The sequence below is a fragment of the Manis pentadactyla genome, chromosome 12 (genome assembly GCF_030020395.1).
Source record: "Manis pentadactyla isolate mManPen7 chromosome 12, mManPen7.hap1, whole genome shotgun sequence".
NCBI lineage: Eukaryota > Metazoa > Chordata > Mammalia > Pholidota > Manidae > Manis > Manis pentadactyla.
Genome location: NC_080030.1, coordinates 9834443 through 9862298, shown reverse-complemented (window position 1 = coordinate 9862298; position 27856 = coordinate 9834443). Strand labels below are relative to the sequence as shown.

Genomic DNA, 27856 nt, shown 5'->3' with positions numbered 1-27856 from the left:
GGCAGCTGTGGTAGGCAGCGATGACGATGAGGTGCCTGGATGCCCGCACACCACACAAACACACACACACGTTCACTGCACTTAGAAATGTAATCTGGGCATCAGCACACACCCCAGGGATTCTAGAAATTCTACACAATGAAAAACCTGAAAATAGCCCCTGAGCTGTGATTGGCCAAAGCCTCACCCAGCTGAGTTGGGCCCTGGTCCCCGCCAGGGCAACCGGCCCTCTGTGTTGCCTTTGGCCCAGCTGATGCCCCACGTGGGAATCATTCATATAAAACTAGCTCCCACAGGCCCCGGCTCCCACGTGGACCCGATGGCCAGGCTTAGGGTGCACCCTCAGCCAGTCGGGCCAAGCCCTCTCGAAGTTCACTCAGCTCGAACAGCCTGACGTCCAGTAGCTGTGCGGCCCGGCCCACCTCAGCCCGTGCCCGCTCCCGCTCCACCCGTGCCTCCTCCAGGTTGCACTCCATTGCCCGCAGCTGGTGCTCCAGCTCCACGTTTCGGGTCTCCAGGTCCTGCAGGGAGAAGGTGGGCAGGATTGGGGGCCCCAACTAGTCTAATGGGTCAATAGCCCTGCCTTGGGGCATCTAGCATCTGAGTGCCAGCCCCACGGACTCTACTCTGGGCCACGCCTGCTCAGTCTGCTGGCCTCTTCCCTGCCACTTGTGCCCAAGACACTCCGTTGTTCCCCTGGCCAGTTTGAACATGATAGAACTGATCACCATCCCTCTTCTGCTCAAAACCCTCCTGTGACCCAAATGGGGATGGGGGTAGGCATGAAATCCACACACACCCCTCCTTTCCTTGCTCATTCCAACTCAGCCTCACTGCCTCCTTGTGGTTCCTTGAACATGCTGGCTTCCTCTCCACCTCAGGACCTTTGCACATGCTGTGCACGCTGCCCAGGAGACAATAGGGCGTATTTCCCCAGCTGCTGTCTCCAGAGGGCACAGATCTTTAACATCTTCACCTGCTGGACTCATAGGATGTGCCCCATGAATTTTTCTGAGATGAAATCTTCACTGAAAGCCATGCCTGTCAGACTGGGTTCAAATGCTGGCTCCTGACCTCAGGCTGGGAACTTCTGGACTTTATAGGGTCAAGTATGGGAATTCAGCAGGGACTCAAAAATGGATTGTTGAATGAACGAACACATATGAAACACTGCATTAATAACCATCCTTTACAAACCACCTGCTCCAACTCTGGCTTCCAGGCTCCTGGTCTGCCCAATCCCTAACCACCTTAGGGAAGTATCTTTCTGACCCCACTTACAGATGAAGAAACTGAGGCATGGGAAGGCACTAGGTGCCCAGTGCCCGCCAGGAAAGGAAGAGCTCAGGTCTGTCCCACACCAGGGCCTAGCTGCCCCTGCTTGGCCACCCCACCCACGGTGACCACACACACCTGCACCTTCTGTTGGGTCTCCTCCCGCTCTGCAGCAGCTGTGTCTTGGGCCTCGCGGAGCCCCCCAGTTTGGCTCTTCAGTGTCTGGATTTCCTAGAGTAGAAACCCAGGGAAGTTGAGACCCAAGGACACACTCACGCAGGCAGGCAGGCTGGCTCCCAAGCTCGGTGCTCACCTGGTCCTTGGTTTGCACTAGTGCCTCCAACTGCTCCAGTGACTGGCCTGGCCCCTCCTTTTCGCTGACAGAGGGTGGCTCTGCGGCTGCCTGGGCCTCCAGCTCAGCCACCTATGTGAACAGAAACATCAGCCCCTGATGCCCCAGCCTACACTCTCCTGAGCCCTGGGGACTCTTGTCTCCTGCTCAGTCACACCCATGACTGGGAACTCTCCCCTCTGATTGGGGCTGCCACCCTGCCTCTAGCAGTAAGACTTTAAGGCCTGACAACCCACTGAGGCTGGCATTATTTCAGATCCATCCTACAGAGCAAGAAACTGAGGCTCAGGGAAGTGCTGGGCCAAGACAGTAAACCAAGGACAGATAGGATGTGCGAACGCAGGGTGTCCACTAGGGGTCTCTGGGAGGACGGGGTCCCTCACCCGCTGCCGCAGCCGCTCGGCCTCTGCGCGCTGGGCCTCCAGCTGCTGCCTCCACTGGGCGGCGGCGGCGTTGGCCTCTCGCAGGGCGCCTGCCAACTTGCTGTTGCTGTCCTGCAAAGCGAAGAACTCGGCCTCCCACTGCACCTCGCCCACGGAGCTGTGGAGACGCGGGGTCGAGGTCAGGGGTCAGAGCTGAGCGGCGCTGAGGCGGGGCGGGGCCAGGTTAGCGCGGGGTTGGAGGGTGGTGTCCCAGGGGGGCGGGGTCTGGACGGGGCGGGGTTAGCCAGCCGCGTGTTATCATTCAGTGACAGTCGGGATGCAGGGCGTGGTCAGCCCTGGAAGGAGGGGCCAAGCTAGAGAGCGACCGGGGACCGGGCCAACCTCGGGAATGCGTGATCAAAGCTAGAGCCAGACACAGGGGCGGGGTCAGCCTCGGGAAGGCGTGGCCAAAGGAGCCCGCCCGAGGGACTGGGTCGACTCCGGAAGGGGCAGGATGAGGTCAGCCGCCTTCACTTCCCCAGGCCAGGAGTCCACAATCAGAGCCCGCCGCCCCTCCTCCCGCCCTTCGGCTACGTCCCATGCCCCGCCCTACACCCCCTCTCACCCCTCGGACAGCATCTTCTTGAGCCGCTCGCGCTCTGCGGAACCCGGGACGTCCGCGCTCTGGCTGCGGAACAGTTTCTCATCGCCGGGGCCGTTGGCGCTGACGAGGGGGCTCGGGGGCACCTACGGGCAGGGGCATAAGCAGGGTCACCCTGGGGAGTGGCTTCAGTCAGGAATCGGTGAAGTCATCGTTGGGGTCAGGGCTGATATTACTGGGGTCGTGATTGAGGGCAGGGGTCCTTCCCAACAGCAGCACGCCTCTCCCCTGCTCACCTACCCTCCATGGTTCCCCATGACCCTGGGCCCCACCTGCCTGACTGCTCTCCCCAACTCCCCAGGAGCAAACCTGATGCAGGCTCATCTAAACCCACTTAGATACTGGACATCTGCAAAGGGGGAAGCAATCTGAAACCACCCTTCTATTCCCTCCCAGCAATGCCTTTCCCTGGGGCCAAATTTCAACATTAATTTAAGATTCCCATGGGAAGCCCTCTCTAGCAGGCTGAATTCCTTATGAAACCACCTCGCTGCCCCAATCACCGGATCATCTCTGTAACACTTGTGCCCAGCTCTGGGCCTGGTGGACAGCAAGTGGTCAATAAATTATGCTGAATAAATTAACAGGGAAACCACCCAAGGATGGTTCTTTATTCTGCTGCCTTACTTAGACATTTCAACTTCCAGGGTTCTACTCTGACATCTGAGCTGGTTTTCAGGACTTCCCTGCCCCAAGGCTAGGACAGGGACCCTATATGACATGCTCCCATAGCAGCCCCAGCCCTCCAGTGGGTCCCTGCCACAGGTCTGGTTTTATGTCACCCATGGGCATTTGATCCTGGGCCCAGCACTGCACCTAGAACCCCCAATGTCGGCTGCGTACCCGGGAGGCATCAGACAGGGAGTGCTGACCTGATGGGCCGTGAGCCCCAGGGCTGGACTGGTGAGTTCCCCGCCATCCTGAGATTTCTCCCGGGCCAGCCGTGCTGCTTCCTTCACTTCCTGGAACTTCTCGGCAAACTGAGGACAGGGTGGGGGTCAGGAACAGACCATCAACAAACCCTCAGCCCCCTACTCCAGGGCCCCACCGAGTCACCCCCACCCAGCACCAGCTCTGTCGCTTTGGAAGGGACTTTGGAAGCTGTGCACGTACATCCTCGTGAACTGGAAGACAGCAGAGGCTTGGAAATGATGCCCCAGTGAGCAGAGTGGGTATCAGGGTAGAGGGTGGGATGTTCATGGAGGTATCTTATATTACACTGAGCCATCTTGAGAAAAGGATCCCCTTTTCCTCTCAATCACGCTTATTTCAGCAAGGAGCGATTCAGGTGGGTGCTGTCTTTAATACCTAGGACATTGGTGAATATCCTTTTATAAAAAAGAGAAACTACATCTTGGGCTGAGAGCCTCTGAGAAACACCTACAGCCAATAAGAAAGTAAATCACCCTGTTCTTATGGTATAAATGTTTACATTTACCACTCACTCCAGGTTTCCAGTTAGAGCAGGGCACACTTTCTTTCATTTAAAAACAAATTTCCTTGGTTTGAAAATAATGTTTAAAAGAAAATCTTTACAGGCTGTGCTATTTGATGTGTGCAAAGGGGCCGGTACAACGGCTGGGGGAAAATAGTCTTTTCAAAAAATAGCCCAAGAGCAACTGAATGCTTATGGGTAAAAAAATATACTATCTTATACTACTCACAGAAATTAATTCAAGACCTCAATTTGATAGGGAAACTAAAGTTTCTAAAAGAAAATTGTCACCATCACAGCAGGATTGTGGGAGCACTAACAATCAACGCAACACGGGAGAAGACAATATTCAAGTGTACAGACAGCAGAGGTTGGAGGGAGGTGACTATGGAGATAAGTGTTTTTGTGTGTGTGTGGAAGAGGCTAGCCCATGCCAGGCATCCAAAGCGGGACAGGGTGTGTCCAAAATTGTGGCCAACAAAGTCGAGATGCAAATCACAGAACCAGGAAGAGGCTGTGTCACGACCAATTCTGTATACCCATTCTGCAGCTGGGAAGATGGAGGCCTGGCACCTAGCTGCCCAGGGGCCCTGGTGTACCCAGGGGATGACCCAGCCCCAGCCCTATCCCTCCCACCACATACTCCTGCAGGCCCACCTGGGTCAGATGCTGCTCTGAAGCAAAGCCAAGACCATAGACAGTGTTGGCGCGACTGTCTGCCCACTGCCCGAACTTCTGCGAGGTTTTGGTAAAGGTCATGTTGGGGGTGACGGTGCTATTGATGATGGCCTGGGAGGCAGGGAGCAAAGTACAAGGTTGATGGGTCTGGTAATAACGAATATGAAGCCCGCAGGGTTATCACCTTGTATTAGTGCCTCAGAGGTCCTTGGTCTGAGCTATTTCAAAAAGAAGACAGAGGCCCAGAAAGACTCAGGGCTCCCCTCTACCCCCAGCCCTGGGGCACACAGCAAGGCCTGTTGCTGGGATCCCTGGTGCCTACTGCCCCTCCCAGGCCCCGCCAGGACCTTGGCACCCCCGAGGCTGATGATGCGGTAGACATTGCGGGTGGCATCATAGAAGTAGGAGACAGTGAGCGCATGCTTGCCAGCAGGTATCCAGTTCCGCTTGGTGGCGGGGTCAATCTGGAACACATGTGCGCGTGTGCTGAAGATGGGCTGCTCCCTGCAAGACGAGAGTGTGCTCAAGTGGGGCTGAGCCCCAGGAGACTCAGGGCCGGGGTGGTGGAGGCGGGTGCTCACCTGGCTGTGGACATTGGTCAGGCCGGTGTGGTTGGGCTCCAAGGGGCAGCCAGTGGGATTGCGGGAGCTGATGGTTCAGGCTCTGGGAGAGAGGGGGCTTGTGAGTGTCTCCCCAGGACAGGCTGAGGGAAGCTAAGTGGGTCCAAACTCAGGACCAGCCACCAAGCGCATCACTCATAGGACCTCAATCAAAAAGGTGACGAACTCAGCAGAAAGACTGTCTCTCTCCATCTGAGAGGAGTCAAGTGGCCCTAACACCCCAGCAAAAACCTCTCATCGTCCCAGTTACTGGACCCCTGTGAAGCCCCCTCAAACCTGGGGCTGGGGCCTAAGGACCAACCCCTGCTCAGTCCTTTCTGCCACATTCGTTCATCACTTCCCTAAACCAGGGCCCCCATCAAAGAGTGGGACATCACCACGTGCCTCCTGGGAGACTAGGCCTCCACTGGACCCACCGAACCCCTCAGCTTCTACTCCAGGGTACAGACACAGCTCGGAGTCAGAGTCCAAATCCCCAGGGAGCCACCAGCCTAGTTAAGGAGACAACATGCAGCCAAATAGGTCCGCCCTGGTGCCCACTACCAGACCACCCATCACCACCCAAGTCCAGTATCAGGAGTGGCTGGCCAGGACCTGGGACTGGGAGGCAGGGCTCCCCAGCCTCTCCCACCACCCACAGAAACCAGACACAGCTGGATTCCTGACCCTCACCTCTGCACCCCCAAACCTGCATCCAAGGGATCTGCAGGGAACCCAGGAGGGGCCCGGGGAAGGGGGTGGCAAAGTGGGGGTGGGGAGGCCCCGCGGAGTGGCCTCTGGTCAGAGGGGAAATGCCACCCCCCCACACTCTGTCCTGGGCAGCTGTTGCCCTGGTCACAGGGTCTGAAACCGGAGCCCCTGGGTGGGGGAGGGGCGGCCACTCTGGCCGGGGCTGGGAGGTGGTCCGGAGTCGGGGCAGGGTTCCTGGGTTCAGGGGTCCCAGGAGCCAGGCCCTTCCGGCCTGGACGCTACTGCCGCGACTTGCTGCGTTTGGGGAAAGTTACTCACCAACTAGTCATTCGTCTCCGACGCCGCGGATCGCGGGGCTGCCGGAGGGGGGTGCCCAACCCCGCCTGAGGCCCGGGATCCCCAGTACGTATTGGGGCAAAGGCCCACCCCGTGATCCCCAGTCCGGGCACGCTGATATTCAATCAGGATGGAGTCCCCACCCGCGTCAGGAGCGGGGCGCGTATGCTCCCCAACTTCGGGAAGTGCCACCCTGGACCCTGGAAATTCCGAGATCCCCGCGACGGCCCCCGACTCCGGGTTCAGAATTTCAGGGACACATTGTCTGCCTCCTCCAACCCCAGGTCCAGAACCTCAGGGATCCCCACGCCGCCCAGACCCCTGAACTTCGGGGACCCCTCCAACCCTGGGCCACTCCTCCAGCCCCAGGTCCAGAATTTGGGGGTCCCCTCACGTTGCACCCCACCCCACGTCCGGAACTTGGGAGACACCTTCGCAGGCTCCTCTAACGCAGCGTCCGGAAGTTTGGGAAGCCCTCGATCCGTCCCCTCTCCAACCCCGCAACTTCGGGGTTCACCGAGCAGCCCCCTGCCTCCGTGTCCGGAACTTCGGGGACGCCCGCGCCCCGGCCCTGGAACTTGGGGGCCCCCGCTACCCCGGCGCAGGCTCGGAGGTCCGGGCTCACCCTGCGCGCTCGGCGGCCCGCGAGTGTCCGGGCGCGAGACGGGTGCGACCCCGCGGCGCCGACTCCTCGCAGCAGGGCGCCCCGCTCGCTCGCTGGCTCCGGGGCCCGTGCCCTCCGCGCCGCCCTCCGCGTAGCCTGCGCCTTTGTCTGCGCCGCCGCCGCCGCCCGCGCCGCCTCCGGACCCATCTCGCCCGGTCCCGACGCGGCTGCCGCCTGCCCCGCCTCCCGGGGCCGCGGAAGCCGCTCAGCAGCGCCCCCTGCCGGTCCTCCGCGGAGGGGGGAAGGGGGGAGGAGGCTGGGGGAGGGGGCCGGAGTGATGGGGGTCGGGGGAGAGAGGCAGAGACATAGCAGATTAACAGACAGATGGAGAATGTGGCCTCACCCTGCCGTCACCCACCAGGTCGCCTGAGGTCATGCCCTTCTGCCTATGATGGCTGTCAGGTCCCTCTCCATGTGTTGGGATTCCAGGGACAGGGCCACCTCTGCCACCAAGGTGGGTGCCTGCACACAGTAGGTGTTTCGTGGGTGTCACCAGGAAATGAAAGACACCACGGCAGGGAAAGAGCTGGAAGAGGTTGACAAAATGGCAAAGAGTAGGCACTTCATGGGGCTTGACCTGGGGTGCCCTGTGCAGAATATTTCTTGCCCTGATCCCTGGGTCGGGGGCTTCTGTCCACCTTGTCTCCCATGAGACGACAGTGACAATACCAGCGATGAGTGAGCTGCGATGATGACCACTGTGTCATAGGGTCCCAGAATCCAGGGCGGAGGGAATGCCCAGGTCCAGTTCCCACTAAATGGCTGAGTCCCCTGCAGGTCCTCAGGCCTGGGTTCCAGGGTCAGAGGGACCTTCGTGGACTTGGCAGGAGAGGGTCCTTTTGGAGCTGAGCCAGGATTGGCCTCCCAGGCCTCAGCCTGCATGGGGGGGGGGCACTCATCAATCCTGTGGCTGCTTCCTCTGGAAAGTCCTCCAAAGTCACCCAGTGCCGTTGGGCTCCTCAGAACCAACACCTGCCATTCCTTGAAGCCTGGAGCCTCCCGTAGGAGCTTTCTGAAGCCTTGAAGGTTTTTGCTTTTCATCTTCCCTGTTCTTTTATTTCTGTTTCCCCTTGACAAGAATCACACATCTGAGCTAGTAGCTACCTTCGGATTAACTGTAGGGGAATTCCAGATCATGCTTTTTCTGGAGATCTCTTCCCAGACCAAAATCTGAGTTTACTTCCCTCCAGGCCTTTGCCTAAACTGCTCTCTCCCCCTGGAATGCCCTTTCTTTAGACATATATTCTTCCTTGTCCTTCCACGCCCAGCTCCATTGCTCCCCCTCCTCCTGGAAGCTTCTCTGACTCTCCTGGGCTTGGAAGGGATCTTGTGCCCCTGGCCCTCGCCCCATCGCTTTCTGTGGACGCTCTGGTCTGCATTACCTGCTTATTACTTTGCTCACGGCCAGGTCTGTGTGCTCCTGGAGGCTGGCCCATCCTGGAGCTCCAGCCTCACCCAGCACAAGAGGTGCTGCTCACCCTAGCCGGAGAAATTGAGGCACAGACTTAGTTTCCCAGCTGCTTCTAACGTCACAAGTCATCTGCACAAGCAAAGGATTTGGCTTTGCTCTCAGGCCCAAAGCCACAGAACATTTGAACATTGTAGGGAACAAAGAAAATACCGTCTGTTCTGTGCAAAGAGTGACTTTTCCTTATTAGTGAAAAAATAATTTTAAAAAATTAAGTAACTGAAAAAGGCCTGCAGGGCCAAGTCTTCTGGAAGCCGCTCAGGGTGTGCTGAGTGTCCCCTGGCTACAGAGCTAGGGCCATGTGGCCATTCCGTCGGGGTGGCCCAGAGGGGGCCCAGGCAGACTTTGCTGTTTGTGTGGGTAGAAGACAACAGCATGAGAGAGAGTGGAGGGTTGACTCTCACCCCTGGACCCACCCTCAGGTATCCAGAAAGGACTGGGATGAGGCTGGCATTGGGCAGGCCCTAACCTGAAGTTGTCCTAGTCAAGTCCAAACTGAGGAAGTGGCTTTGTCAGCATGCACCTCAGTGTTCTTGCCTGGAGAATGGGCTGATGCTTGCAGGGCTGGGGGTGGAGGGAGGGGGTGGGGGGATGAGGCACTCCTCACTGCTTCCTGGGTATAGACGGGTGGGGGGCTGCCCTGAGCTGCTGCCCCCACCCCAGCCTGAGCCCTTTCCTGCCTTGGGATGTCCTTGTAAGGTAGACAGAGGCCACCACCCCAGGGTAGCCGATTAGAAGCAACAGCTTTCTCTTGGGTTTGAGAAAGGGCATAAACGAATGAGCTTCCTGTCATAGGAGGAACAAGGAGGAATAGAGACCAGAACAGCTTGTTTGGCTCTAGGGAAGCGGATTTGCAGACTGGCTCTTACGGGTCAGGCTCTGGCCTCTGCCTAGTTAAATCTTACCCAACTTTTGTACTGAAGTTGAACTTTCTCTCCTCCCAGGAGGGTCCCTGTCCCACCAGTTCACTCTCCCCTGAAGCCCAGCCTTGCAGCATGGATCACAGTGGCCACTTAGATTTGTTTATGACATTATTTGGTGACTATCAACCTCTTCCATGGCTCTCTCCCAGCACCTAGAGCAAGCCTGACCTTCAGCATGTATATAAATGCTTCCAGAAAGAGAGGATGCTCAAGCCCAATCCTTCATCTTTGGTGGCCTCCAGAGCCATGAGGCAGGGAGTGAATCCCAGCCCTGCTCTTTTACTAGCAGTGTGACCTTAAAGAAGCCACTTTCCCTTTTTGTGTATTCATTTTCTTGTCTATAAAATGGGAATAAGAATGGTGCCCACTTCTAAAAAAAAAAGGGAAAGAAAAAAGAATGGTGCCCACTTCTGACGTTTCCCCTGTAAGGAGCCAATGAGTCCTTGCGTGAAGAGCGCTTGACCCTAGGAGTTTAATAAGCACTGCTGTCATAAACATTATATTTCTTCTTGGCTGTCTGGAGATGTGGTTTTGGTCCTGAGTCAAGTTAAGATTTTCTCCCTCAGGGGTTGAAGGGTTCCAACTATGCATGAGCTCTCAAGGTCCAACTTGACATGCTAACTTCTAAATCTTTAGCTCTGGGCCCTTTATATGTTACTCCATCCACTCTCCTCTTTTCCCCAATCCCCCAGCCAGGGCAAGTTGAGCCAGCCACCAGACCTTAGCCTCCTGGAAAACTTCTATTCATCCCTCAAAACCCCACTTCCAATGCCCTCTTCTCTGTGAAGCCCTCCCACCTGTCCTTCTAGACCCTCCCCAATACTCTCCCTACCTCTCATCCAACCCTGAGCTCAAGCGCCTAGGGGTATCTGTGTCCAGCTCCCAGCCTGAGGCCTCTCAAGGGCTGGGCTGAGGCTTCCTTTGGATTTGGTATCTCCCAGCATGGGATGGAAGCATGGGGGTCATGGCAGAGGACAATTTGATGACTCAATATTGGTGATTTTTCATCACTTAAAAGTGACCCTGCCTTAAATTCAGATCCAATTCAACTTCTGCCCAAGGCCCAAGTTAATTCATAAAGCAAGCAGCCCTCAGAAAGTAATGGAGCCAGGCTCCTCCTGCCCAGGCCTGAAGGGACTGGGGATAGGAGGTCCGGCCCTGGGTTATGGACTTGAGCTACCTGGGCCGGGCCGGGTTGGTGGTGGTGTCAGGGGAGACAACACTGGAGACGCCTCCCAACTCCAAACCTGGATCTGCGGTTCCGTTGCCACAGACCTAATTACCCTCATTTGCCACATGTACTAATTACCTCCACAGTGCCAGGTGGCTGGGCGGGGCTGCCCCACTTTTGGGAGGTAGGTCGGGCCTGATTATTTTTGGCCGTGTTGTCCTTGAAGCCCCGCCATCCTTCTGAGTGAAGGGCAGAAAAATCACGGCCACATCAGGAGGGACACTGGGAGATTAGGGGTAAGGTTGACCCAGAAACTCTCTAAGCAGGGGATTTGGGCCCAAGGCCTCAGGATCTTTGGCACCCAGCTGGAGGCAGCAAGACCTGGAGGGGTTGACAATCATTGAGCTACACAGTGGACTGGTCTGGAGACCAGGTTTAAATGCAATCACTGGTGGGAGAAGTGTTAGGTGGGTAGTCAGACAGGCCTGGGTCCTTATCCTGACTGCCACCAACTTGACGTGTATTCCTAGGCCTGTAACCTCCTCTCTTTGCACCTTTCCTGAGGGATCAGATGGGGCTAATAACTCACAAAGAGTGCTCTGCACACGGGCACAGCTTGTACAAAGGTCCTGAGGTGGGGATGGGCTGGGTGTGCTGGAGGAATAACAGAGAGGCCAGAGGAGCCAGAGCAGAGTAAGCAGGAAGACAGTAAGGGGCCCTGATGGCGAAGGGGTCATGGAGCCATGTGGGACCTCATGGACAGGGGTGAGGTATGTGGGCTTCATTCCAAGGGTAGTGGGGAGCAATGGGAGAGTTTGGAACCAGAGAGGGAGGGACATGATCCAATTTACCCTGAAGGCTCCGGGCCAGGTTTCAGTTCTTGGAAGAGAACCAGGTGTCTGCACATGTGTAGAATGGGGCAGACCCTCTCTTTCCTGAGTCTTAGTTTCCCCATCTCAGGCTGAGTGCTGAGGCTTGGACAGCCCCCGGACACACTGGACCCTCCGCCAAGGAATTTCCCCTCCCCACGAGCTCCTAGATTTCGGTGGAGCAGCCTACATGGCCTCCTCTCTGCCTGCCCTCTCCTCCTACTCCCCTTCTGTGGCATTGAAGGAACATCTGTCAGAACAGAGAGGGAAAGCAGGGGAAAGGCAGTGCAGAGGGGCTCCGGGGAACGTGTTCCCACTTGCTGACAGCCCACGTGGGGCCACAGGTGCCAAGTGTTCTTACAGGAACCAGTGAGTCAGATACCATAGCCTCCTCTCTTTCAGTCTGCTAAGGGGATGCCAATCTTGGTCCCCAGGCACAGGCTAAAGTCAGGATTCGCCCCCCCTGGGTGATGCCCAGCCCCTTCTCCCCACCACAGGGATCCCCTTAACTGGCTGCATGGCTCACATGCCTACTCTAGTATTTTCCATGTTTCTCCTGCAGGCTTCAGAGGGAGAATCCATCTCTTCGGCACCACTGGCCAAGCTGCTGGACCTTGTCTCTAAACGTTTGCACTCAGCCCCACCTATAGCCTGAAATGCCAGCTTGGGCACCTCCTCCTCCAGGAAGCCTTCCCAGACTCCCTCTACTTTCCCAATTCTGACCCCACGTAACAAGGCGTGTCTTATCTGACTCTGCTCCTTCTCCAAACTGGAGGCTCCTCAGAGTCCTGGGTCAGGTCAAGGCCTCTCAGGAGTCCTATGGCTGCCCAGTGTGGGTAGGCACAAAGGGACATCTGCTATGGCAGCCTAAGGCAGGACCCCACCAGCTGCCCCTTTTGTCCAACGTCCAACTCTGTTTATGTAGGCAGCCCTGGGACACACTGGAGGCTCAGGGGCTTAAGCCAATTCACCAAATTACAAGCTGGCCCAGTGGAAAAGCCTAGTGTCAAGTCCAGGGCTGAGAGACCAAGTGATGCTCCCTGCAGCCCCCTGCAGCCACAGGAGGGGGAGGGGGACATTCACTAGCCTAGATTTGGTATAATATGGGCTCAGACTCTAGGACTCTGACTGCCCTGTCAGCAAAGGCTGTGCTGAAGAGGTGGCAATTTGGAGCAATAGCATGTGCAAAGGGCCTGGGGTGGGAATGTGCTCAGCCCTTTGGTGCGGCATAGAGGTGGTACGTTCAACCAGAACAGTGAAGTTGCAGGGAGAGTGGGGATCCAGGTGGGCAGGGAGCTCCATAGGCTGGGTCACAAGGGGCCTTGTGGGCCCCAGCAAAGAGCACTTTCTGCTCAAAGAGACTGTATACTCAGAGCACTAAGGAGCCACAGGAGGCTTTTGAGCAGGAGAGGGACAAGATCTTTTATATGTTGAGATGGATTCACCAGGGTGATGTACAGTGAATATGCTGAGGAAGGTGATTCTAATACTTTCCTGTTGTGATGCAGAGAGTATCCTGGGCTGGGCTTGATAAACAAATGACATTGTTATTACCACTATCATTCTTTCTTTGAGGATGACCACAGGCCATCCTCAAAGGGAGTTTATATCCCTCCCAGAGCCTCTGGAAGGAAGCCCACTTCCATGGCCCCTGGTCTGCCTTGCCCGGCCTTCCTTACTCTCACACACAAACCCTCCACCCAGTCCTGGTCTTATCTCTGAAATCCCAGACCTCCAGCTGGACGGAAACATCTGTTTCCCTGAGCTCTGATCCTGCAGCCAGCCCCAAGGAAGGTCACAGAGGATCTGCTGCTGCCCTGGGGCTGGAGGAGGGAGACCACTGAGGGAATAAGAGAAGGTGACATATTGGACATGAACTGCTTATACAGGGAGCTACTACATCCAGGTTGCAATCAGGGGCCTGGGTTCAAATTCTGATGTTTTATTCTGGCTGGGAGGCCTGAGAGCTGCAGCCATGCACTTCCTGGGGGGTGGTGAATCCAGGCCTGGCCTCGCTCACATTTCCCTGATGCTGGATAAACGCCTGTTCATTGAGAGCTGCAGGGGTAGCACGGACTGTGGGATCTGCAGGACTCAGCATAAACAGGAGCTGTGTGGCACCTTGCCAGAAATTATTCAGAACTTTAAGACAGTGACATCAGAGCACTCAACTCAGAAGCTGGCCTTGGGTGGGGACTTCCACTGCCACCTTTTACAGCTGGGGAAACTGAGGCTGAGGAAGAGAAAAGGACAGGCTCAGAAGCAAAGGGACCCAAGGGCACCCTCTCACCTCCTGGGACAGTGGCAAATGTGTGGAATGGACAGCAGAGGGGCAGCTGGGGCTCAGCCTTACCATCACATCTGGGGGACCCCAAAAATTGAGATTGTAGAATTTGGGAAACTGTGGTCCCTACTTCTCAAAACCCTTTAATTTTGTTATAATATATTCCAGTGTGTACACCAAAGCTACCAAACAGCATAGTTTAGACTAGCCTGCCTACAGTTGGGCAGAAACATCTACAAAGCCTACTTTATTTTATAATAAAGTGTCGAATATCTTTTAAAAAAATCCCAGTGTGAGAGCCGACCAGGGGGCCAGAGACTGGGGACAGGGTGTCAGTCCTGCTACATCCTGGCCGTCTCTGGTTACATCTTGGAGCCCAGGAGGAATGTGTCTGGTGGCTGCCCGGAGCCCTTGGGGGGTGTCCCTGCTGTTCTGGGGGCACTTCTCAGGTTCTCAGGGGGAGAAGAGTAAGGGCAGGAGGGAGGAGAGGCTGAGGGATCCCCACGGGGCCCGGCTTAGTGGTAGGATGGTCTGGAGGTGGCTGTGAAAATGGGAGTCTTCTCCAGGGCTTGGGGTGTCCAGTGCATGTCCCCATTCTAGGCTCTGGGTGAGGAGGATGAGGTACAGGAAGACAAACATGCACATACAGCTCACTAGGGGTGCCCTGGTGGGCTGGACCCTCTCCTGGGGAGCCTCTCAGAGCCAGCTGGGGAACCACAGTGGGGCCTGTGTCCCAGACAGACAGGGTGTGGCTGGCCACAGCGAGCTGCAAGTCCACCCTCCACCCAGAGTGCTGGTGACCTCCATCAGCCGACAGGCGGGGGTGTCTGTTATGTTGAACAGCATCAGGCTCTGATTCAAGAGCAGGTGCTGGGAGTCATGTGGAGGAGGGGCTGGCCCTTGACGGAGGTGGGCCTGGTGCATCCTGAGGGGCCAGTGTGGTGGGAGCTGGGGAGTCACTGTTGGCTGAAGTACATGCTCTCTCCTAGGGCGTGAAGTGGACTCCTTCCAAGATGATCGCCCGGCTGGGCAAGGAGATCAACAACCCAGAGTCGGTGTATTACTGGGCCCAGAAGGTGAGGGGCCGGGTGGGAGCAAAGACACCAGGCCGTGGCAGGTGTTACCTTGTCTGAGCAGCCACTGGGGAAACAGTATTATACTCATCCTCACTAGGCAATCTGAGGTCACGCAGCCATTGAGTGTGTGGTCCTGTGATTCTGGGTCTACTCTTGGAACACCTGGCGCCAGTTGGGCAGTGCTTAGCAACCCCCCCGGGACCTAGCAGAGTCCCACACTCTTCAGAGACTGAGGTCCAGCAGTTGGAAAAATAACAAGAGCTGTCATTCTTAACACACTTGGTCTTAAGTGTTTTTTGTGAGTTTTCCCATATATACTATGTGCTATTACTGTTCCCATTTTACAGTCAAGGAAACTGAGGCCCAAAGAACTTAAGTACCCTGCTCAGAATCAGGCAGAGGGGAGGCGATTCCACTGGGAGGACTGGGTTTCCCTCCCTGGGCTCTGAGCTCCACCCATTCTCCTGTCCTGCCCTCCCCCAGCACCACATCCCTGTGCTGAGCCCAGCGCTCACAGATGGCTCACTGGGGGACATGATCTTCTTCCATTCCTATAAGAACCCGGGCCTGGTCCTGGACATTGTTGAGGGTGAGGCACTGGGGCCACAGAGGAGCGGGGGAGGAGGGCTGGCTGGGCCCACAGTCTGACCGCAGCCTTCTTCCCCAGACCTGAGGCTCATCAATACACAGGCTATCTTCGCCAAGCGCTCTGGCATGATCATCCTGGGCGGGGGCGTGGTTAAGCACCACATTGCCAATGCCAACCTCATGGTGAGTGGGGACAGCATGCCTGGTCCACAGCGGGGTGGCACTCGGGCCTGCCGTGGAGACATTCGTGTACTAAGCCTGCGCTAGAGGCCAGGGAGACCGCTGCACACTAAACAGGCCAGGACCCCTGCTCTCCAGTTGGGAAGACAGACAGTAAACAAGTGACATGCGTATCAGGTGACAGTACCTACTATGGGCAAAAAAACAGGGATGGCAAGAGACAGAGGTCGTTTCCAGAAAGGGGAAGTTCTGGGAAAAGTGACCTGTAAGCAGAGGTTTTGGGGAAGTACATTGTGGTTGCCTCGAGAAGAGTTCCCAGCAGAGGGAAGAGCTGGTGCAAAGGCTCTGAGGGGCCTGAAGTAATGAACAGCGGAGGGCCAGTGAGGCAGGACAGGAGGAGGGAGAGGCAGCGAGGTGGCAGGCGTCAGCAGGGCCTTGAGGGCTATGACTCGGGTGCTCACAGATGCCCTCTGGTTGCTTTTGGGGGAACAAAAGGCAGGGTTCCCTTGAGCTACGATGGGGCCAGGACCACGGTGGCGGCCATGGGGGTCGGCGGGGAGGCGGTTTGTGGTCAGTGGCAGTTCCTGCTGAGCAGATGCACAGGGCCGATCCTACCTAGGAGGTGCGTCTGGTGCAGTTCTGCCCAGCAAGCCCTGGACCCCTCAGCGCAGGCAGTGACGTGGGGCTAGCGCAACAGGGCTTCCTTCATCGGGGACACGCTCCTCGGCCTCTCTGGCTACAGGGTCCAGCCTGTGTGTCTGTCTACTGCAACTGGCTGACTAGCCCACCCTGTCCCTCCCCACAGCGGAATGGGGCCGACTATGCTCTCTACATCAACACGGCCCAGGAGTTTGATGGCTCCGACTCGGGTGCCCGGCCAGATGAAGCTGTCTCCTGGGGCAAGATCCGCGTGGACGCACAGCCTGTCAAGGTGAGGGCTGGCCACCCGATGGGCGCAGGGCCCCCAGGCTGGTCCACGGCTCCTGTGGCTCACCGGGGTCCCCTCTGCAGGTCTATGCTGATGCCTCCCTGGTCTTTCCCCTGCTTGTGGCTGAAACCTTTGCCCAGAAGGCAGATGCTTTCATGCCCGAGAAGAATGAAGACTGAATGGCTGTGGCCCCAAGGAGGCCTCCCGACCCCTCTATTTATTAGCTTGCAGCCCAGCCCCTGCCCCTCCTTGATCAGCAGCATGTCCAGAATAAATGGTCTCAGTGGACCTCTGAGTCTGTCCGTGTCCTGAGCGATGGTGGGTCCCCTGGCTTCAGCCTGCGCCGCCTTCAGCCTCGTAAGCCTCTTGTCGCCAGCACTGCACACTGCCCCCCATGGCGACCAACAGGCAGGGCTCCGTTGGGTGGTAGGCCAGCGACTGCACCACACTGGGACCCACAGCCAGGGCCAGCGCCAGGGCACCCTGTGGAGCGAAGGGGTGGGGGCAGCTACCAGCGCTTCTTCAGCGCCTGCCCCTAACTGCTTCCCTGACACTGCAAACCGAATGGGCTCCAGACTGAACCCTTCAGCTGCACCGTCCTTCACGTGCCCTCCCCTTCTGGGTGACTTCAGGCTACCGTATCCTGAGGCGGTGGGCAGATCATTTCTTAGTTGCCAGAGTGAGAGCTGACTCCCGAGCCTCTAGACCCCTCCTCCCCATCCTCTTAGGGGGCTTATGTCCCCTGCCAAGCCCCAGCCCTGACCCCACTCAGCCAGAACAATCCTTCCTCAGCCTGACCGCCCCCACCAGGCTGAGACATGTCAGGACAGGGCTCAGAGATTGGGCCTAGAAGCCCCAGGGCTGCTCAGAGGTAGCTCAGGTTTCCTCAACTAAAGTCCTGTCTCACCTGGGATCAGATGCTACCACTGGCTCCCCTGCCTCAGTGGCTAGGTTGGCGTTGGCAGCCCTGCCTGACCCAGATCCTGCTGCAGCCACTGCCGTCACAAAATGCTGTTTCCTGACTGTGCCGTACCTCTAAGCCTTAGCACATGCTGTTCACTTTGCCAGGATTACCCTTCCTGCCTGGTCCTCTCACTCTGCCTTCAAGCCCCCACCTCTAATAGCTCCCTCTTTCCGGCATGGGAGTAACTGAGGTAAGGGCAGGGCAGGCAGCCCTGTGCAGAGCGGAGGTAGGGAGGCTCACCTCCACCAGGTCCCAGAAGAACACCTTTCCATTCTCAGAGCAGCTGACCACGTGGGTATCACGCTCAGTCAGGCAACAGTCCAGCTTGTATTCCTGGTTCTTATGGCCTGTGTACCTGGGGTTGGGGAGAGTGGGATCAGGGGTGTTGGGCCTCACCAGGGGTGGGAAACAGGCCCCAGGACTTCGAGGACTCACTCGCCCAGCAGCTCCCCCGTGTCCTTGTCAAGAAGCCGCAGTGTGGAGTCCAGGCTGGACACCAGGGTGCACTGCCCATCCCGGCTGAAGCAGATGCAGGTGATGGGGCCTGGGGGTGGGGCACGTGGGTGAGGTTGGGGCTCCCTTTGCTGCCCCCACCTTCCCTGCCTGCCCCACAGCCCTAGCCACACTCACTGCCTATGTAGTCTGAGAAGAGCTGCCCCATCCTCAGGTCATAGCGCCTCACCCTGCCGTCCACAGAGCTGCAAGAGGGGGGTAGGTCCAGCCGAGTGCCCACTGGGGCCAGTGGGTCCACAGCTCCAGGCAACCTCCATGTCCCCGAGTCCTACCACCCAGCCAGGGCCTGAGAGCAAGGCGGGGGACCTGCCCTTCTTGTCACCTTCAGCCTCCTCTGGACTGGCCGTGGAAAACATGCAGTGAAATGAATTCCAAAGTGGAATTCCAAGGTACTGCCCTTGAGGCTCAGACCCAGGGCCAACTAGGAGTCACTCCATCTGCTTCTGATATGTACCAACTGTCCTCTCTTGGCCAGACCCCGGGGCGCGGGACAGCTGTGCCCAAGCCAGGAGCACTTTCTACCAACAAGGAGCCTCATGGACTGAAGGCAGTCTAGGAGGGCCTCCCCAAGGAGGTGACATCCAACCTGGGACTGGAAATGTGAGCAGGAGCCAACCCACAGGCTGGGTCCCAAACTCCACCCATGGCGGGAAAGGCACGCCCTTGCATCGTGGCCAACTAGGGCAGTCATGCATGGGAACTTTTTAAGTTGTCTCCTCCAAGTAGAATATCTATCCTATGCGGGCAAGGACTTTTCCCTATTTTGCGCATTGCTATATGCTCAGTAACTAAAAAAGTGGCACACAGAAAGTGCTCAGATACACTCTGAATAAGCAGAAGGGCACTGTGAGCAGAGGAAGAACAACTGCAAAGGTCCTGGGCAAGAAGCATGCTTGGCAGATTTCAAAGAAATGAGGCTGGGAATGAATAAATCTGAGAGGTCAGGAGGCACCAGACTGCCGGGCCTTGTGAGCTGAGGAGGGTAGATTTAATCTAAGCACAGAGGGCAGCTAAGGTCCCCCGTGGCACCTGGGAGGAGTTCCTGTCTCCACTCACCCCGCCAGGACTTCATGGTCTGACACCTTCACACTGGATACACCATCCCTGGCTTCGTCCAGTGTCTGCACTGGCTCAGGCTTCCGAGAGCGGCAGTCCCAGCACCGGATGCTGGAATCAATAGAGCCTGTGAGGCCAGCATAAGGGTGAGCTCAGGTCGTGGAGTCAGGGGCAGTATCCTGGGTCCCCATGCCTAGGCCCCAGACTCACCAGACAGGATGACCGTGGCCTCTTCATTAAACTGCACCGTGTTCACCTTCTGAGAAACAGGAACTGCCACTCAGAGGAGGCTGGACTTTGGTGGTTTGGGATAAAGGCAGGGTTCCCAATGCAGGTTAAAACATGGGCAAAGGCTAGGGATAGGGGAGCCAAAAAGTTCCGGGGGAACTGCAAGGACGCGACTTGGTGAACACCGGGCCTTGGGGGAGGGATCCTTGCACTGTAATGGGAGAGGGGGGTGTCCCTGTCACCATCTACCCGCTAATGCGGGTCCCCTCCTTTATCCACGCTCTAATGAGGCTTGTTGTTTGCACTCACCCCCGCGTGGCCCCGTAACTTCCGCACGACCTGCCCCGATGCCACATCCCACAGCACCACGGCCTTGTCTCCACCGCCGGAGCAGAGGCTGCTGTTGTCAAAGGAGCTAGAGGGCAGAGGAGGGAAATTCAGCGCCGACCTCTGAGTCCGGCCTCGGCGCCCGGCTCCCGGAGTGGCCCTGGCTCACCCGGCTGCGTCCAGCACCTCGTAGCCGTGGCCACTGTACGTCCGCAGCAGCGTCCCCCGCAGCGGGTTCCACAGCTTCAGGGTCTTGTCGCTGCCGCACGTCAGGCAGTAATTGCCATCCACTGCGGAACACCAGGGAGGGATTACTGGGGCGCGGATCTCGGGAGGCGGGAGGAGGACGCGTTATGAAGGCCAAAGTGCTCACCGTTAAACCGCACGGCTCGCACCGCTCCCTGCCCGCAGTCCAGCGTCTTCACCCGTTTCTGTGGCAGGTCCGGGCCGCGCGGCTTGGGCTCAGGGAAAGCCATTGTTGCGGGGCCCCTTCCTGGCCTCCTTTTATCCTTCCGTACACAGGCTGCAGCACCCACGGAACCTACGCGTGGGTGTATCTTATCGTTGTCCCCCAGTCTACTTCCTCTTTCTCAGTTCCGGTTCAACATCACGGCTTGTTGGAGGTAGCCGTGGAAATATTGAAACCTGCTTCCGCATCGCGGTTCCTTTTCTGTTTTCAAGAATCATTTTTTGGCTTTTTCTAGTTCTCTCTCCACTCGCTGGAGGGAGTCCTGGTCCCTCCCGCTAGGAACAGAAGCGCGAGGGCTGCGGGTGTTACTCTGAAAGCCACCCTCCGGTTCCACGTCGGAAGCTGCAACTCCAGTAGTGGAAGAGGCACCACGTCCCACTCGCTATGTCCGCCAACAGTATGTCGGACCCACGGCGGCCGAACAAAGTGTTCAGGTGATGACCACAGCATCAAGGGAACAGGGCTTGGGTGTTGGGCAGGGGAGCAAGGAAGCGCTTGTCCACCCCGGGGGCGGAGCGGAGCTTGAGCACCTCTGACTCTCGAGTTGGCCGCAGGTACAAGCCCCCGCCGAGCGAGTGTAACCCGGCCCTGGACGACCCGACGCCGGACTACATGAACCTGCTCGGCATGATCTTCAGCATGTGCGGCCTCATGCTCAAGGTGGGCGGGGCCGAGTTTCCTTTGGCGTAGTTCTGCCTGTCAACGAGGCTTGGGAGCGGATTCGGAATGTCACTGGGCCAGCGCCCAGGGGGCTGGGCCTGAGCTTGCGTTGGGCAGGGGTTGGGGCAACGCTAGGGTAGAAAGCCACAGTCTTGGGGAAGTCGAGGGTCTGGGTCAGGCTGGGTACGCGGGAGATCAGTCTGAGGGTGGGGCCAGGCTTTAAAGCAACTTGGAGGGGCCTCGTGGAGAAAGGGTGAGGTCCTTAGTATGATGGTGGATGTCAAAGGCCAGTTTTCTTAACCTTGAGGGTCCCTGGTGGGGTCAGAGACGCAGGACAGGGAGTAGAACCAGAAACTGGGTACCTGGAGTAGACTATGGGGATGGGATTCAGGGATTCCTAGGGTGCAAGGTCCAAGCTGCACCAGGAATCAGGTGCCTGGGAATGTTCTTGTAGGAACTCATTGGTGTGCCTCTCACTGACCTAACTCACCATCCATGTGTCTTTTGCCAGCTCAAGTGGTGCGCTTGGGTCGCCGTTTATTGCTCCTTCATCAGCTTCGCCAACTCCCGGAGCTCGGAGGACACTAAACAGATGATGAGTAGTTTCATGTGAGCCTGGGTGTGGAGAAGGCGGGACTCCTGAATGAGGGCAGGGGGACCCATGCCTGCCCATCCAGGACTGCCACCACTCTTCTGTTCCAGGCTGTCCATCTCTGCGGTGGTGATGTCATATCTGCAGAACCCTCAGCCCATGACGCCCCCCTGGTGATGTCAGCCTAGAGGAGTTATATCTTAAACCCCTCTGTCCACCGTCCTCCAGGCCTGGTCCTTGGCTTTCAGCATACTGCACTCAGCTCCTGTCCTGGGCTTCCCTGGGTGAGGGAGTCTCAGGACCTCACTTCGTGGATGAAGGGGACCTGGTCCTTTCCCTGGGATCCCACTCCTGCTGGGCCGGAGAGGGGCATATCCAGGCCTACCCCTCCTGCCTTCCCTCCCCACCATGCCTGCTGCTGGGGGAGATGCCGTCCATGTTTCTAGGTGTATCCACTCGTTTTCTTGTTGAAATCAGTTCTTAATAAAGTTTCGCCTTTTGGCTGTTCCCTGGGACCTCTTCTGTACATTGCAGATGCTCTTCCTGGTCGGGAAAGGGTTCCAGTTCCTCCTTTCAGTAAGGCCTGGGGTAGGGCCCGCAGTCTGGAGCCTTCTGGTGGGTCACTGGCTTGTCTACAAGCCTCGTGCCCTAAGTCAGTTGTCAGAGACAGGACACTTACCCCTGGCGTCAGGCAACCCAGCAGATGGCCCTGCTGACTTGAGGAACCTGGGCTTTGATTTATCAAGAGAAGTGGGGTAAAGGGAGGAAAATTGCAATGGCAATTTTTTGTATTTTGTGTGTTCTCTAAAGGAAAAATCTATCCTTATGCATACGTGTGTGTGTGTGTGTGTGTGTGTGTGTGTGTGCAGCAGGTATAGTGGAAAAAAAATTTGTATATTGAAAAGACAAAAAACAAAAGTGGTTCTGAGCAAAAAAAAAAAATACTGAACAAACTGTTAGCACACCAAATTCAAAAATACATCAAAAAGATCACCCATCATGAACAAGGAGGACTTATTCCAGGAAAGCAAGGACTGCATGGTATTAGAAAATCCATCCACATCATCCACCACATCAACAAAAAGGAGGACAAAAACCACATGATCATGTCCACAGATGCTGAAAAAACATTTGACAAAATTCAACATCCATTCATGATAAAAACTCTCAACAAAATGCGTATACAGGGCAAGTACCTCAACAGAATAAAGGCCATATATGACAAGCCCACAGCCAACATCATACTTAACATCGAGAAGCTGAAAGCTTTTCCTCTGAGATCGGGAACAAGACAGGGATGCCCACTCTCCCCACTGTTATTCAACATACTACTGGAGGTCCTAGCCACGGCAATCAGACAAAACAAAGAAATACAAGACATACAGAATGGTAAAGAACAAGTCAAACCATCACTATTTGCAGATGACATGATATAGTACATAAAAAAACCCTAAAGACTCCACTCAAAAACTACGAGAACTGATACGTGAATTCAGCAGAGTTGCAGGACACACAATACACAGAAACCTGTTGCTTTCCTATCCACTAATGATGAACTAGCAGAAAGAGAAATCAGGAAAACAATTCCATTCAGAATTGCATCAAGAAGAATAAAATACCTAGGAATAAACTTAACCAAGGAACTAAAAGACCTACCATACCCTGAAAACTATGAGACACTCTTAACAGAAGTTAAAAAGGACACTAACAAATGGAAACTCATCCCATGCTCCTGGCTAGGAGGAATTAATATTATCAAAAATGGCCATCCTGCCTAAAGCAATGTACAGATTCAATGCAATCCCCATCAAAATACCAACAGCATTCTTCAACGAACCGGACATATTTTTATGAGATAAAAAGTACAGCATTTTGTCAGGAATAAGAGTGAAGCATGGATCTCCTACCTTGCGGTGCTGAGCATCAGGGTCCGTGGCACTGATGAAGTTAGAGGCACACATCGAGCGAGTAAAGGAAGTAAAGAGCACCCCTGCCTCACCCAGAGGCTGGGACGGCCTGGAGAAGCAGGCTGGAAGTCATGCAGACAGAAAGAGAGACACGCCTCATGGATACCCAGTCGGGCTGTCGGGGTCTGATTCCAGACACACGGGCCTTTGAGAAGCCGCTGAAGCACAGCCTCAGCCTAGCCTCTCGCAGGTGCCCACGGCCTTCCTCAGTCCCTCGCATCCAAGGAGACACCTCTGAAGGGGAATCCTGGCCACCACTCAGGTGACTTTCCTGGCTCCCAAGGGAGATGGAGAATCCACTGAGGGAGACGCAGGGGAACCTGGCGCTCGAGACTTTGAGATCGGCAGCAGGGCTAGTCCCATTTAAGTGGCTGACGAGTGCCTGATGTTGTTTGCCATAGATGGCTTCCTTCTATAAGGACAGTGAAACAAAAGGCAGACTCGGAGGCCTATACTCACCTCCGAAGTTATCCCCTACGAGCCCCCAAAAAAGATGCAGCTTCTCACACCACAAGGTATGAAACTAGAAATAAATTACGCAAATAAAATGAAGAAGCCTACCACCACATGGCGGATTAACAACATGCTCCTAAAGAACCAACGGATCAATGACCGAATAAAAACAGAGATCAAGCAATGTACGGAGACAAATGACAACAATAAAAATTGAACAACACAAAATCTGTGGGACACAGACAAGGCGGTGCTAAGAGGGAAGTATATTGCAATACAGGCCTACCTCAGGAGAGAAAAAAAACCCCATATGAACAGTCTAAACTGAAAACTATCACAACAAGAAAAAGAAGAACAAATGGGGCCCATATTCAGCAGGAGGAACATAATAAAGATTGAAGCAGAAATAAATAAAACCGAGAAGAATGAAACAATACAAAGAATCGATGAAAGCAGGAGCTGATTCTTCGAGAAAATAAACAAAATGGATAAACCCCTAGCCAGACTAATCAAGAAAAAAAGAGAGCCTGCACACACAAACAGAATCAGAAATGAGAAAGGAAAAATCACTACAGAAACACAAAGAATTGGGAGAGAACACCATGAAAAATTATATGCTAACACACTGGATAACCTACAAGAAATGGACAACTTTCTAGAAAAATGCAACCCTCCAAGGCTAACCCAGAAAGAACAGAAAATCTGAACAGACCACTTACTAGGAACAAAATTGAACTGGTAATCAAAAAACTACCTAAGAACAAAACACCTGAACCAGATGGCTGCACCGCTGACTTTAATCAAACGTGTACCGAAGATCTAATAGTCATCCTCCTTAAACTTTTCGAAAAAGTAGAAGAAGAAGGAATACTTCCAAACTCATTCCACGAGGCAAGCATCACCTTAATACCAAAACCAGGCAAAGCACCACACACAAAAAAAGTAACAGACCAATATTGCTGCCAAACATACATGCAAAAATACTCAACAATCCACTTCTAGGAATTTACCCTAAGAATGCAGCAGCCCAGTTTGAAAAAGACAGATGCACCCCTATATTTATCGCAGCACTATTTACAATAGCCAAGAAATGGAAGCAACCTACATGTCCATCAGTAGATGAATGGCTAAAGAACATGTGGTACATATACACAATGGAGTATTATACAGCCATAAGAAGAAAGCAAATCTTACCATTTGCAACAACATGGATGGAGCTAGAAAGACAAATACCAAATGATTTCACTCATCTGTGGAGTATAAGAACAAAAGAAAAACTAAAGGAACAAAACAGCAGCAGATTCACAGAACCCATGAATGGACTAACAGTTACCAAAGGGAAAGGGACTGGGGAGGATGGGTGTTATACGGGAGGGATAAGCAGAAAAAAAGGGGCATTGCTATTAGCAGACATAATGTAGGAGTGGGCACCAGGAGGGCTGTACAACACAGAGAAGGCAAGTAGTGATTCTATAGCATCTTACTACACTGATGGACACTGACTGTAAAGGGTATGTGGGCATCTTACTACACTGATGGACACTGACTGTAAAGGGTATGTGGAGGTGACTTGATGATCGGGGAGTCTAGTAAATATAATGTTGCTCATGTAATTGTAGATTAATCATACAAAAAACTATAACAACTCAATAAAAAATGAAAATAAAACCAATTATCATTTAAATTTGAAGGAGGGATTAAACAATTTCCAGATAAGCAAAAGCTGAGAAAATTCAGCCCGCACCACCCATCTCTACAGTGTATTTTGGAGGGACTGTTACAGATGGAAGTCTTCCTAAGGTCAAATAGCTGTCACCAGAGGTAATAAAAATGGACAAAGAGTACAGAATACCATACCTAATATACAAAGAATGAGGAGGGGATAAAAAAAAAACAACCTTTAGATTGTGTTTGTGATAGCATACTTAAGTGAGTTAAGTTAGATTCTTAGGTAGTAAAGAAGGTGCCCTTTACCTTTTGGTAACCACGAACCTAAAGCCTGCAATGGCAGTAAGTACATACCTATCGATAATCACCCTAAATGTAAATGGTCTGAATGCACCAATCAAAACACACAGTCACTGAATGGATAAAAAAGCAAGACCCATGTATATACTGTCTACAAGAGACTCGCTTCAAACCCAAAGACATACACAGACTAAGAGTGAAGGTATGGAAAAATATATTTCATGCAACTAATAGGGAGAAAAAAGCAGGTGTTGCAGTACTTGTATTGAACAAAATAGACTTTAAAACAAAGAAAGTCACAAGAGACAAGGACAGACATTACATAATGATAAAGGGGTCAATCCAACAAGAGGATATAACCATTATAAATATCTAGGCACCCAACACAGGAGCACCTACATATGTGAAACAAATACTAACAGAATTGAAAGGGGAAATAGAATGCAATGCATTCATTTTAGGAGACTTCATCACTCCACTCACTCCAAAAAACAGATCAACCAGAGAGAAAATAAGTAACGAGACAGAGGCATTGAACAACACATTAGAACAGATGGACCTTACACATCTACAGAACTCTCCACTCAAAAGGAGCAGGATACACATTCTTCTCAAGTGCACACGGAACATTTCCAAGAATAGATCATATACTAAGCCACAAAAAGAGCCTCAGAAAATACGAAAAGATTGAAATTGTACCAACCAGCTTCTCAGGCCACAAGGGTATGAAACTAGAAATAAATTACACAAAGATGATGAAATGGCCTACAATCACATGGAGGCTTAAGAACATGCTCCTAAATAAACAGTAGATCAATGACCAAATAAAAACAGAGATCAAGCAATACACGGAAACAAATAACCACAATAATTCAACAACGCAAAATCTGTGGGACTCAGCAAAGGCGATGGTAAGAAGGAAGCATATTGCACCACAGGCCTACCTCAGGAAAGAACAACAATCCCATATGAACAGTCTAAACTCACAATTAAGTAACCTAGAAAAAGAAGAACAAATGAGGCCCAAAGTCAGGAGGAGGAACATAATAATGATTAGAGGAAAAATAAATAAAATTGAGAAGAATAAAACTACAGAATCAATGAAAGCAGGAGCTGGTTCCTCGAGAAAATATACAAAATAGATAAACTCCTAGCCAGACTTGTCAAGAAAAAAAGAGACTACGCACATGAACAGAATCAGAAATGAGACAGGAAAAATCACTACGGACACTACTGAAATATGAAGATTAGAGAATACTATGAAAAATTATATAGTAACAAACAGGACAACCTAGAAGAAACGGTCAACTTTCTAGGAAAATGCAACCTTCCAAGGGTGACCCAGGAAGAAACAGAAAATCTGAACAGACCAATGACCAGCAAGGAAACGGAACCGGTAATCCCAAATGACAAGGACGACAGGAGCCTCAGGAAACAGTTGTTAATCCTGGAGGCGCTGCCTCCGGCGGCCTCTCCCCCGCCGCCCCGCCGCGGGTCCCACCCGACCCTCGGCTCGCCCGGGCCTCGCCCCCGAGGCCGCCGAGGGAAAACGGCGCACACGGCAAGACGCCCGCTGGCCTCCCCCTCTGCGCGGCCAGGCCCGGCCCCTCCGCCTTCGACCCCAGCACGGGCGGCCGTGGCAGGTCGGCGGAGCGGCCCCAGGCCGGGCCCCGCGAGTCTCCCACCCGCGTCGGCCGCCCCCCGACCCCGCGAGCCCCGCGCGGCACGCCGAGCCGCTTGCACGGCCTCCCCCTCACCGGGCCGCCGCGCCCGCAGGCGGAGGCAGGCGTCCACGCGCCCCCTCTAGGCCCCGCGTCCACGTACCTTCCCGCCCGCAGAGCCGTCGCTGATGCCTTCTACTCTGAAGCGGGGCCCGCTCTGGACGCTCCGCAGCAGGTACGACGGTGCAAGGCTGGAGGCGGCAGAGCTGGACGAGCGCAGGGCCGGCCGGGGCGGCGGCTCCATGTCCGGGCCGATCGCCGGGGCCGCCGGGGCCTGCGCCCCTGGAGGAAGGCGCAGCCGAGCACAGCGCCGGTCCACCATCTGGGCTCCGCCGTGCTCGCTGCGTGGACGGGAATGCGGACCGGAGCACGGACTGA

The 27856-nt window shown here is 54.7% G+C and overlaps 4 protein-coding genes across 10 annotated transcripts; 2 read left to right on the top strand and 2 right to left on the bottom strand.

Moving 5' to 3' along the window:
- Positions 1-71: 71 nt before the first annotated feature.
- Positions 72-27856, bottom strand: HOMER3 (homer scaffold protein 3). 6 transcript variants are annotated; one of them, XM_036893333.2, is made up of 11 exons: positions 7035-7245; positions 5761-5874; positions 5345-5426; positions 5111-5267; positions 4743-4874; positions 3523-3630; positions 2615-2736; positions 2011-2167; positions 1589-1699; positions 1414-1506; positions 72-521 (listed from the first exon to the last, which is right to left on the bottom strand). In XM_036893333.2, the coding sequence occupies exons 3-11, from the start codon at positions 5356-5358 to the stop codon at positions 330-332; spliced, it is 1086 nt and encodes a 361-aa protein (XP_036749228.1). In that variant the 5' UTR covers positions 5359-5426; positions 5761-5874; positions 7035-7245; the 3' UTR covers positions 72-329. The 6 variants fall into 6 exon arrangements, with proteins under 6 accessions (XP_036749228.1, XP_057345915.1, XP_057345917.1 ...); XM_057489932.1 differs by having other exon boundaries at positions 5768-5874; XM_057489934.1 differs by lacking the exons at positions 5761-5874; positions 7035-7245 and adding an exon at positions 27582-27856.
- Positions 14710-16860, top strand: LOC118916589 (deoxyhypusine synthase-like). 2 transcript variants are annotated; one of them, XM_036893665.2, is made up of 5 exons: positions 14710-14864; positions 15348-15453; positions 15532-15635; positions 16438-16563; positions 16644-16860. In XM_036893665.2, the coding sequence occupies exons 1-5, from the start codon at positions 14802-14804 to the stop codon at positions 16737-16739; spliced, it is 495 nt and encodes a 164-aa protein (XP_036749560.2). In that variant the 5' UTR covers positions 14710-14801; the 3' UTR covers positions 16740-16860. The 2 variants fall into 2 exon arrangements, with proteins under 2 accessions (XP_036749560.2, XP_036749554.2); XM_036893659.2 differs by having other exon boundaries at positions 16375-16563.
- On the bottom strand, positions 16745-20202 carry LOC118916660 (WD repeat domain-containing protein 83-like). Its single transcript, XM_057489935.1, has 9 exons — positions 20022-20202; positions 19818-19938; positions 19631-19736; positions 19304-19352; positions 19094-19220; positions 18155-18222; positions 17960-18068; positions 17765-17879; positions 16745-17043 (listed from the first exon to the last, which is right to left on the bottom strand). The coding sequence occupies exons 1-9, from the start codon at positions 20122-20124 to the stop codon at positions 16894-16896; spliced, it is 948 nt and encodes a 315-aa protein (XP_057345918.1). The 5' UTR covers positions 20125-20202; the 3' UTR covers positions 16745-16893.
- On the top strand, positions 20254-21875 carry LOC118916647 (PAT complex subunit Asterix). The gene is made up of 4 exons (XM_036893753.2): positions 20254-20551; positions 20672-20777; positions 21289-21386; positions 21480-21875. Exons 1-4 carry the CDS (start codon positions 20502-20504, stop codon positions 21544-21546), a joined length of 321 nt encoding a protein of 106 aa, XP_036749648.1. The 5' UTR covers positions 20254-20501; the 3' UTR covers positions 21547-21875.

Bases quoted from the DNA above. Each gene is read 5' to 3' on its own strand.
- LOC118916660 (XM_057489935.1), bottom strand. From the start codon at position 20,124: ATGGCTTTCCCTGAGCCCAAGCCGCGCGGCCCGGACCTGCCACAGAAA. The intron at 19,939-20,021 runs GTGAGCACTTTG...GGTGTTCCGCAG, and splicing joins GCGAGCCGTGCGGTTTAACG to TGGATGGCAATTACTGCCTG. The intron at 17,044-17,764 runs GTGAGCCTCCCT...TTCGCTCCACAG, and splicing joins TCTTCTGGGACCTGGTGGAG to GGTGCCCTGGCGCTGGCCCT.
- LOC118916589 (XM_036893659.2), top strand. From the start codon at position 14,802: ATGATCGCCCGGCTGGGCAAGGAGATCAACAACCCAGAGTCGGTGTAT. The intron at 14,865-15,347 runs GTGAGGGGCCGG...GCCCTCCCCCAG, and splicing joins TGTATTACTGGGCCCAGAAG to CACCACATCCCTGTGCTGAG. The intron at 15,636-16,374 runs GTGAGTGGGGAC...CTCTGGCTACAG, and splicing joins TTGCCAATGCCAACCTCATG to GGTCCAGCCTGTGTGTCTGT.
- HOMER3 (XM_057489934.1), bottom strand. The intron at 4,875-5,110 runs GTCCTGGCGGGG...CCTGCCTCCCAG, and splicing joins TCAGCCTCGGGGGTGCCAAG to GCCATCATCAATAGCACCGT. The intron at 3,631-4,742 runs GTGGGCCTGCAG...CCCTGTCCTCAG, and splicing joins CAGAGCAGCATCTGACCCAG to TTTGCCGAGAAGTTCCAGGA.
- LOC118916647 (XM_036893753.2), top strand. From the start codon at position 20,502: ATGTCCGCCAACAGTATGTCGGACCCACGGCGGCCGAACAAAGTGTTC. The intron at 20,778-21,288 runs GTGGGCGGGGCC...GTCTTTTGCCAG, and splicing joins TGTGCGGCCTCATGCTCAAG to CTCAAGTGGTGCGCTTGGGT. The intron at 21,387-21,479 runs GTGAGCCTGGGT...CTTCTGTTCCAG, and splicing joins CAGATGATGAGTAGTTTCAT to GCTGTCCATCTCTGCGGTGG.